General features: G+C 38.5%; 3 protein-coding genes across 5 annotated transcripts in view; 2 read left to right on the forward strand and 1 right to left on the reverse strand.

Moving 5' to 3' along the window:
- The window catches only part of LOC109824422 (angio-associated migratory cell protein), a 7062-nt gene extending 5819 nt beyond the window's left edge, over positions 1–1243 (reverse strand). The window contains exons 1-2 of the mRNA XM_020391015.1: positions 955–1243; positions 751–870 (exon numbers count right to left, since the gene is read on the reverse strand). Coding sequence (XP_020246604.1) covers positions 751–870; positions 955–1147 — 313 coding nt within the window. The 5' untranslated portion in view covers positions 1148–1243. The remainder of the gene's footprint in view (positions 1–750; positions 871–954) is intronic.
- LOC109824390 (succinate dehydrogenase [ubiquinone] iron-sulfur subunit 1, mitochondrial-like) lies at positions 2695–6030 on the forward strand. Its single transcript, XM_020390980.1, is given in 5 exon segments — positions 2695–2751; positions 2753–2815; positions 2817–2837; positions 2839–3152; positions 5591–6030. Coding segments are annotated over 5 exon segments (609 nt in total). The 5' UTR covers positions 2695–2709; the 3' UTR covers positions 5760–6030.
- Positions 8069–10122, forward strand: part of LOC109823774 (phosphopantothenoylcysteine decarboxylase-like) — an 18331-nt gene continuing 16277 nt past the window's right edge. For 2 of the 3 annotated variants that reach the window (XM_020390147.1, XM_020390146.1), the window contains exons 1-2: positions 8069–8203; positions 9544–9898. In XM_020390147.1, coding sequence (XP_020245736.1) covers positions 9560–9898 — 339 coding nt within the window. In that variant the 5' untranslated portion in view covers positions 8069–8203; positions 9544–9559. The remainder of the gene's footprint in view (positions 8204–9543; positions 9899–10122) is intronic. The other variant, XM_020390148.1, reaches the window with a different exon arrangement.

Raw genomic sequence — 10122 nt, forward strand, 5'->3', positions numbered from 1 at the left:
ACATGACTTTGAACATTATATTTTTAATTTTTTAAGAATGTAACTTTAAAAACATTTTCATTTTACATATGAAGAGTGAATTTATAATGCAAGGAAGAGAGCGAGGATCAAATGACTCTTATTAATTTTGAAGTAAATGACCTTTTTACCCTCATCATTTACATGTCAACAAATCAAGGTGGATTAAAAAAACATGTGCTTTGAAAATTTCTCCTATAATTCAAGCAACTTAAAAGCAACTCAAAATAATCAACTTCTAAAATTGCCACAGACTGTTCATTTCTAGATTATTAGATGTAAAAACTAGAAATATACAATCTACATGGTTTTTATCTCCGTAAATTTTAGAACACATAAATATTTTCACAGATCTTATGTAGTGTGACCATACGTATATATTCATTAGATATTCTTTGGGTTTCACATCAGTATGTGGTACATATCAAGGTTCCATATCTGCATGAGAATGCAATTATGTACTCTCCCTCCCATTCTCATACTTAATTGTTAGAATGTGGACATATACATACATACTAATGTAAGTTTTTTCCGTCGCTCGATATTCACCATGCCTAGACTCATTTACAATCAGTAACGATCTTCTGCAAAAACCTATCATCTTCTAAAAACAGTATCTTTAGCCTACTTTGGTGAGGCTGTACCCTAACCATAAACTATGAAACTGAGTCATTTTACGTACGAATGGACTAAAAATCAAAACTCCATGACACGGAAGAACAAAAAACAGACCTTGAAGCTCCAACAATGGCGTCTCACTCCCAATCCTCCACAAAAACCCTCTATCATCTTTCCCTCCAGTCGCGACCAAACCCTCATCGATCGGACTGCAGGCTACAGCATAAACCTCATCTGCACCAAAACAAACAAAATTCACCAAATCAACAAAAACCCCTCGGAAAAAAAATCCAATTTTTATCATCACCGAGAGATCACCCGTGTGATTTCTGAACACAAACAAGGAATCGTCGACTTCTTCTTCTTCTTCTTCGACGTCGGAATCGTCTCGATCGGGGAGATCCTCGTCGTCGACGGGGATTTCTTGGATGACGTCATCGTCGTCAAGGAAAACCTCTTCCCCTTCTTGCTCTTCGTCGGAGTCGTACGGAGCTCCGTCGGTGATGCTCATTTTTGCCGCCGGCGCCGCCTTCGATTGATTCTGCAGGGCTACGGGCGACACGTTTATAGCACGGCGGAGGTTTAGGGTTCGGGTTTGGATCTTATTCAAGGATTGTCAGGATCCGAACCCAATAAGAAGACCTTCGGTTGATTTTATTATGGTCCCTCTCTCAATATTTTGACCTAGGCCCATAAATCACTAATATTGTATTCAGGACCTCAAATCATATTAGATCTTGCACGTATGTCCCTGAGGTAGAAGAAATGATTTGAGGGACTATGTCAAAATAGGAGGATAGAAAGGACCAGTTTGGAAAGAAAACACAAAGACTTTTTACTTTGCGAGTAGTATAGTTACTATTATTCTTTACTTTTTTCCCCTTAAAAATTCATAAAATGGTCATTATTTTGAAATTAATACTCCAAAACGATTTTTTAACATATATTTTAAATTTCTTAACTTACGCCACTAAAAATACCACTATGGAAAAAGAGAGCAATTGTTTTATTGAAACGATTAAGCAGACATATTATAAAAACAAAGCTAAAGAGAACCCAACAATCTTTTTTTCCCTGAGATGGAACCTCACCAATTAAACTTCAATTTTTTTGTTAATAGAAAGAACAAAGATAATAGCATAAATTTATCATTGTAGCACAAATCAACTTTTTTATGTTTATTTTGGATGCAAGAAACAAACAGAACGACTACTAGTATCTTAGCGCATGCGATGCGTGCATGGCATAAAACACAGAAGAGTGTCGTAGTCTAATTGTTTAGAAAAATGTGGAAGAATGTGTCGGAGTCGAGTTGTTAAGGGACCAAATGATATGTTAGCTTTTTTGGGATACTTTTTAAGTGTGAGGATAACTTTTTTTTTAAATTTATTGTGAGGGCATTTTTGGCATCTTGAAATTGTGACTTATACGAATCAAAGGGGAGGCTTCTCTTAATATATGAGACATGTTTGGATTGGGGACTTATTTTATACTGGATTAATTTAACCATAATAATCGTCATATACAATAATACTAGAGACTATAGTGAGTTAAAATTTTTTTTGATTCAATTTGTTATTAACACCCCGAAGACCACATCTCATTTGTTGGAACTTGTTATATAAGTTGGTACAAGATTGGAGCAGCCCATTAGACGCGTCTCCTCCCTCACGTCCATCCAAAGCACCCACGGCCCACTCCTCAATCACGTTGTTCTCCACCCGCCTCCCGACTCCGCTCACCACCCCGGTACCCTCACCGCACCCCCGTTTATATACTCCCCGACGCCCCCTCCTGCCAAAATCCCCGATCCACGATCCTCTCCGATCAAACCCTAATGGCCCACCGCCCGCGCTCTCCTCCGCGCGCCTCCTCCGGCCTCCGCGCCCCTCCCGCCCGCGGCGCCTCCACACCTCCCGCCTCCTCCTCTCCCAGACCCACTCGTCCCAGCCCGACTCGGCCCAGTCCAAACCCCAGCGCCTCAAGACCTTCTCGAATCTACCGCTGGAACCCTAGCTCCCCTCGAAGCCCAGCTCCGGCGACTACCACGTGGACCTCAACGACTTGCGGCCGATGGTCCTCGACGCCCTCATCAAGATCAAGAACGAGGCCGACCCCGGCCCTCACCTTCCGCCGCTCCTGCCGCGAGGGCATCTGCGGCTCCTGCGCCATGAACATCCGACGGCGACAACCGCGCCTCCGCCCTGCCTCACCAAGATCAAGGCGGACTCCCCGGCCGCCTCCACCATCGCGCCGCTGCCCCACATGTACGTGGTCAAGGATCTCGTGGTCGACATGACCAACTTCTACAACCAGTACAAGAGCGTGGAGCCCTGGCTGAAGAGGAAGGAGCCAGCCGAGGGCGGCAAGGAGGTCCTGCAGAGTAAGAAGGACCGGGCCAAGCTGGACGGGATGTACGAGTGCATCTTGTGCGCTTGCTGTAGTACTTCGTGCCCGAGCTATTGGTGGAACCCCGAGAGTTATCTCGGGCCGGCGGCGCTGCTTCATGCCAATAGGTAATGGTTTTTTTTTTTGTGTTTTGGTTATTGGTAGATTTGGTAGCTTAAAGATTAGATCTTTGTTAACATGTGTTTAGATTTTGGAAGTAGGCAATGGGGCTTGTTTAGATTCTGGTGATTGATAGCTTAATGATTAGATCTTCCTTACCGTGTGATTTTGTATATGTTGATACTTCATGTTGCAGCGGATATATTCGAGTGTTGAATATATTGGAAGCTTTTGCGAGTGAGTTTGTGGTTATAGTGCTTGGATCAGATGCTGGAATTTGGAGTGTTTTGGGTGGTGACATGATCTAGTAGTCATAGGTTTGGGGGTTGTGATGTCTTATGACGCTGGTTCTATTGGGATTATTTGTAGGATGGAAATTTGGATAGTTAGGGTTGTTTGAAATGAATTGGGGATCAGTATTTTTTATGATTCGTTGACACCAAGTGATGAGAGGGGCTCGTTCTTTTTATAGTAAATCCATTGATCCAGACGAGTATGATATGAGTAGAGGGTTTATGAGATGAGTAAGCCTGTGAATCAATTGTTAGATAACCTTCATATAGGTGACTTGGTTTGATGTTTTAGACAATGGGGTAGCTATGCTAGAGCTATGATGAAATATATTACTAATTATTTATTTAAGAGCTGACTTAGCTATAACTGTGATTATCTGGATGTTCTTTGAGCGTATGGAGAAACCTTCGGTAAATCCTGTTGTCCTTTTGTTTTTAAGTGCATGCTTTTGACAACTTACAAATTTTATGTCAGTGACATCTTACTTTTTCACCCCATATAGAGATATATTTGCATTTTGCTGTAGCCTGTGCTATTTTCCATCTTGTGAAAGAACTGCAACTTCTATTGTGTTTGCTTTGGTATTGCTTTCAAATTTTCTTCTAGCCAGTAATACAAGAACGTAAAATTTGCCCCATGGGAGCATAATCTATGCGTCAAAATTCATAGGTTTTAGCTTGTTATTCCCTCAACATATTTTCTGTTTAGTGCTTACCTTCCTCAAAAATTTAAACAAAGATAAGATTATTCTCTTCCCTTTCCTGTGCTTTGCCCTTCCTTTAAAATTCTCTTCTAGCAAATACTAGTACAGGAACAACCAGAGGCCCATGCACCCTTTCTTTTTCTTTTTCTATGTTTTAGAAATTTAAGAATGGCTTTGTATCTTTTTCCATACCTCCTTACCTCCTGAACAACTTGATCCTTCCTATTCGATATATTCTTTCATTAAAATGGTGACGCAGAAACCAATTCCCCCATATCATCGAATTCTACTCAAAATTCAACTCTTCTTCTCCTAGCTTTTGATTGTCAGGCAACAAGAATTGTATTGTGTTTGTAGTATGATTATCTTTCTGTTTGAACTGGTTTCCCTATTAATCTATAAAAGAAAGGACATCAATAAGCCCAGTTCATGGCTTCTTTATTCCCACTTCCATTGTTTATTTAATATCCTTTCCTGACTTCTGGTTTTGGAACTTTTGACTTCTTTTACTTTTTATTTCTGCATTCACACATCATTTGCTAATGACTTAGTGACACAATATCAGAGCAACCGAGTAGCAGCTCTATGGCTTGTTGAAAGACAGTAAGCTCCTATCCACTTTGAAAACACCTTGTAACTCTAGAACTTGCATGATAATTTTGAGTGGGAAAGCATTAATATGAGGTGGCCAGAAAAAAAATAGTAAGAGAGGAGAGGTACCAATATTTAATGGTCTAACAGAAGACAAGAAAAAGTAAAATATAATGTATAAAGGAGAAAAAAATATAAAAGAGAAATAATGAGAAGATGCAAGAAGTGGGTAAAAGGAGGAGAGAGTGAAAAGGTGTTTTTTTGTTTTGTTTAGTTTTTTTTTTTTTTTTTTTTTTTGGGGGGGGGTGGGTGGGGTTGGGGAGATGAAGCGTTATGTTTGGATATGCAAGTCGAGCATTGAACGAAAGCAAGGACTAAAAAATAACAATAGCTACAAAAAAGAACAGAGAGGAAAAAGGAAGGTTTGAAGAAGAAAGAAGAATTAAGGGCAAAACAAACAATAGGTCTGCGTCCGAGAGAATGAAAGAAAATAAGAGAAGTATCAACACAGTAGGTTGGATGTGAAGCAAGAACAGGAAAGAGAATAATAGGGAGGATTGATAACGTTACTGCTTTCAAAGGCAGTGGTTGTGATGATTATGACTGAACATTGGAAAGAAGCTATGGTTAAGCAATCAGCCTGAAGTTAAAAATGAAGCTAAGGGAAGACAAATTAGGTTTCAGTCAACCTTTTCTTTAGATAAAAAAAATATTATGACTTGATAAGCAAAACTTTTGTGCATATATGTTAATATATGAAAATGAATGATAAGGAGTATATATCGCATTATTACATGAGATTAAAGGACCACGCATTATTAGGTTTTTAAGTTATAAATTATGCTGGTTGTTTTTCAGGTGGATTCAGGACAGCCGGGACCAATATACCAAAGAGCGTCTGGAGGCTATAAATGACGAATTCAAGCTTTACCGATGCCACACTATCAAGAATTGTGTCGCCGCCTGCCCCAAAGGACTGAATCCTGCTAAACAAATCGATGCCATCAAAAAGCTCCAGCTTCAGTAACCAAACACAGATGGAGTTAAAGATCTTGAATTCTTACTATTATCTGTGTTCCTGATATTTTTTTTTGTGTGTCTGCACTCAACTTACTAAACCGTCGGTGTGGGCAATAAAAGTTCTAGAGTGCATCCCATTTGTATTCCCTCTTCAACATTCTGCAATTTTGTAATAACGTTACAGATGCTGTTCCCTTTCAGCTGTTATTATGATTAATCGGGTTGGTAATACCTTTTGAACTTGAATGTGTAAAAATGTATTTGCTCATTTCATTTTATTTGTTGGATCATAAACTTCAAACCAAATGGCTAGATGCACTGTTGGTTTTGCTATTGCTTTTATCAGTAGGAAATATATTTTGCTGTCTGCTGAATTGCACCTTTCTCTTTGTTGAGCTATGGCTTGTATTATGGGTTCTAAGTACCAACCTCAGTGGAAATCAAATAAGCTCTTGCTAAATTCAACTCTGGAATCAAATACCAGAGCCTAAATTGAAATCAAATATCTAAGATGAGATATCTAAAACACTAAAATTTCTTAATTACTGATCAGTCATTTTCTGGAATTAAATACCAAACTCTTCATCAAATTTCAAAAGCTTCAATTGAAATAATATATACTAGTCGATAAGTTTTATATATTTCAGTTTCTGCATTTTAAATTTCACTATGAATTTTCTTTTAGGTTGCAATAATAACTGCAAAGCGGCTTGCTGCTACTGTAATATTCAGAAACATCCACCGGTTTGCGATCAATGCTGTCACCCTACCCCTTTAGCAAAATTGCTCTGACACTGTGAAAGAATAGATGGTAGTACACCATGATTCAACTGAGAGTTGAGCTCACATAATATTGCTGGATGATCGAAAACATGAATATTAGATGTATTTTTCAATTTTTTGGTGAAATATGGGTATAAGTAGATTATCTTAATTTGTATCGATATGTTTGAAATGTATTAGTCAGATTTGTCTTTTTTTTTTTTGACCTTATATTGGTGTGCTGAGATCAACTTCGATGATATATCAAAGGCATTAATGTACTATGATTTGAGAAATTTTGTGTTATGTAAAGTTTTTCTCTGTCACATGGTTTATATATTTCTTGATCTTACTGGTTCTTCTTCAATTCGAACATTTCCAAAAACTAAAATTGTTTTTTAAATAAAATATCCCCTCTTGGCGAAGCGGTAAGAAAAATTCCACCTTTATACTTTTCCCATTCTCCTCTATTTTCTTTCTCAATAATGTTAGGGAATTTAGTCTCTCCTCCATGCACTACCATCTCCGCAACTCGGAAGCCAACCTACAATCAATAAGATAGAAAACAACCGCAATAAAGAAGAAAGAACACTGAGATTTACATGGTTCGGTCGACCAACTTCAACCTACATCCACGAGGCAATAATATAATAAATCTATTATGTATCAGGGAAAACTACAGGAGGAACCATTCAACATTTGTCTCTTAATCTCTCAACCTCATATACATAAGCAACTCTCATATTCCTCACTCCTTACAATCTTTTGAGTTGACAAAGACTGTGAAACCCTCTCCTAATATTGTAATCTTTTGTACGGACAAATACTACGAAACTCTCACCTCTCACACAATATTCTTGAATTAGGTTATACACCCTCTGCTAACCCTAAATTACAAGAATATTGGCTATATCTCCTCTCCTTAGTTTTTCCTCTAACAATAGAAGAATATATATATAGGAAAACCCAAACCCTATTTCTAGCGTAACCTTCTAATTAGAATAGATTCAAACTCCTAATCATGATAAGACCCAATCCCCTAATTATGTAGGTCTCTAACCCTATCTAATTCTTATGAAGTTATACAAAGAATCAAAGATACCATCCCAACAAATAAATCCCAGAAAGGTTTAAGTGGAACTTTTAAGTTGGCAAGGTGCCCTAAAGTTCAAGGTTTTTTCTGTAATTGTTAAATTTAGGAGGGTTTTTGACCAATCTTCCCAAACTTCAGGGTAATTTTGCGAAATTCACTCTCATAAGAAACTGTGAAGCCATAAGTCCCGCCATCAAAAGCCCTAATTTCCTCCTCCTCTCCCTCTCTCGTAGCCGCCGCCGGCTAGGGGCGTCGACGGCGGTTTATACAAAGAATCAAAGATACCATCCCAACAAATAAATCCCAGAAAGGTTTAAGTGGAACTTTTAAGTTGGCAAGGTGCCCTAAAGTTCAAGGTTTTTTCTGTAATTGTTAAATTTAGGAGGGTTTTTGACCAATCTTCCCAAACTTCAGGGTAATTTTGCGAAATTCACTCTCATAAGAAACTGTGAAGCCATAAGTCCCGCCATCAAAAGCCCTAATTTCCTCCTCCTCTCCCTCTCTCGTAGCCGCCGCCGGCTAGGGGCGTCGACGGCGGTGGTATCCGGCGAATCTGCAGCGCTTCCCGCCTGTTCTCGTTCCTCCTCTCTTCAAAGGTAGTCCTTTTATTTCCTTCTTCGGACAAAAACTTCACTTCTTTTTTTACCAAGATTTGGTTATCTTTTTACCTAGTCGGGAAATGTTTGGGGGCGTCAGGGGGTGTTTAATAGATGCAAGAAGAATTCGAAATTTATTGTACCTCTTCCTCTTGGTCTGATTTTCTTATTTGTACAATTTATGAATGAATTATGCGGAGCCATGGGTTAGGATATCAAAATTCCAAAATCTAATGTTTATTGATCACATGTTGGGGTTTGTGATGGTTCTTAAGGAACTGATTGAAATTTGTCCCAACTTTCATATAGGCATTGAGACATAAGTTAATTCAAAATCTACCAGCAGGTTTAATCCCATTTTGAAGTATAAAATTGAGTTTTCTGCCATTTTTGTGCCTAACTTTTGCAATTTGTTGGTCAGCATTGAGACATAAGTTAATTCAAAGTAATTTATCATGAGTCACACATTGTCATTGAACCTACTATAGTACTTCTTCAACAATTATCTTACGGACGAGATGTACAACTTTCATATAGGCGACTTTGTCATTAAGGCTTGACCTGAGCTTACAACTGATATCAACATGCTCCGTTAACAATGTTTCGTCTTTTAGGATATCAAGTTATCAACTTTCTTCCATGAAGCGTACCCCCTTCTAATTTATTTTCCTTCTTTCATTTAAAGCCCAGGTTAATATGAGTCAAAACCCGAAATGTACTTGAGAGAGCTAGAATTTCTAAGGAATATGCTGGTTCCATCCGCATATAAGTTAGTTAAAGAACATAACTTAGCGCAATAAAGTTTATTGTGTAATTTTAGTAATTTATTCACAAATGGGTCAGATCCCCTTATTTTGTGACACAGACCCTCATTAAATTTAAGAAAATGAGAACGACTTCCCATTTAAGTTATTATGGGCCATAACGGCTCTATCTATACTGTAAATCTTGGAAAGAAAAAACTATAGACAAGAGTTCAGTCTGAATGATATAATGATGGCATACCAGGAAAGTCTTACCATATATGACATTTCTATCTAAGGAGAAACTGTCATGTTTATTCTTCAACTGTAATCCTGTAAAGATGAGCTTATGTGAATTGTAGTTCTAATCCCGAGTGCCATAGTTATGCTTCTTTAGGCGCCTTTTAAGGGCATAAACATTTACTTGTTGATTGTTGGGAGCAAATTGACTGTATAGGAATATGCATGTTTGGCTCGGCACTTTACTGATGTTTGTGCCAAAGTGATGGTGTTTGTTGATGCTATATGTCCTGTTTGTGATCTATGGCAATCTACTCACAATTATCTTATTCATAATGGTCTACTTGATTATGCTAGTGCACTGTAGAGAGCAATGGCTAATATGGAGCAGATGCCAGAAAACCTGGTGCATGGAAATAGGCAGCCTGCTAAGCCACGGATCCTCTTGGCTGCTTCTGGGAGTGTTGCAGCTATCAAGTTTGAGAGTCTTTGCCGTAGTTTCTGTGATTGGGCCGAAGTGAAAGCAGTAGCCACCAAGTCATCCTTGCATTTTATAGACAAATCCTCACTTCCAAGGGATGTAACTCTCTACATTGATGACGATGAATGGTCCAGCTGGAAAAAGATTGGTGACAACGTACTGCATATTGAGTTACGGAAGTGGGCGGATGTCATGGTTATCGCCCCACTGTCAGCAAATACACTTGCCAAGGCAATATTTCTTTCTCAACTTAGTAGGATGTTGCTATATATCATCAAACACTGAAACTTGATATATTATTGAAATTAAACTATAGCAGATATGAGGCTATAAACTGCTTGGCTCACAGCCCATCCAATCAAAGAAATCACTAAAAAATAAAGAAGAGGTCTAGTTGCTGTACATAGTTATTAAGATTGGCTATTTGATGCTGCGCATTAGTAAAGAATTCTCTG

Source organism: Asparagus officinalis, chromosome 9, assembly GCF_001876935.1.
Source record: "Asparagus officinalis chromosome 9, Aspof.V1, whole genome shotgun sequence".
In the NCBI taxonomy this organism is placed as follows: Eukaryota; Viridiplantae; Streptophyta; class Magnoliopsida; order Asparagales; family Asparagaceae; genus Asparagus; species Asparagus officinalis.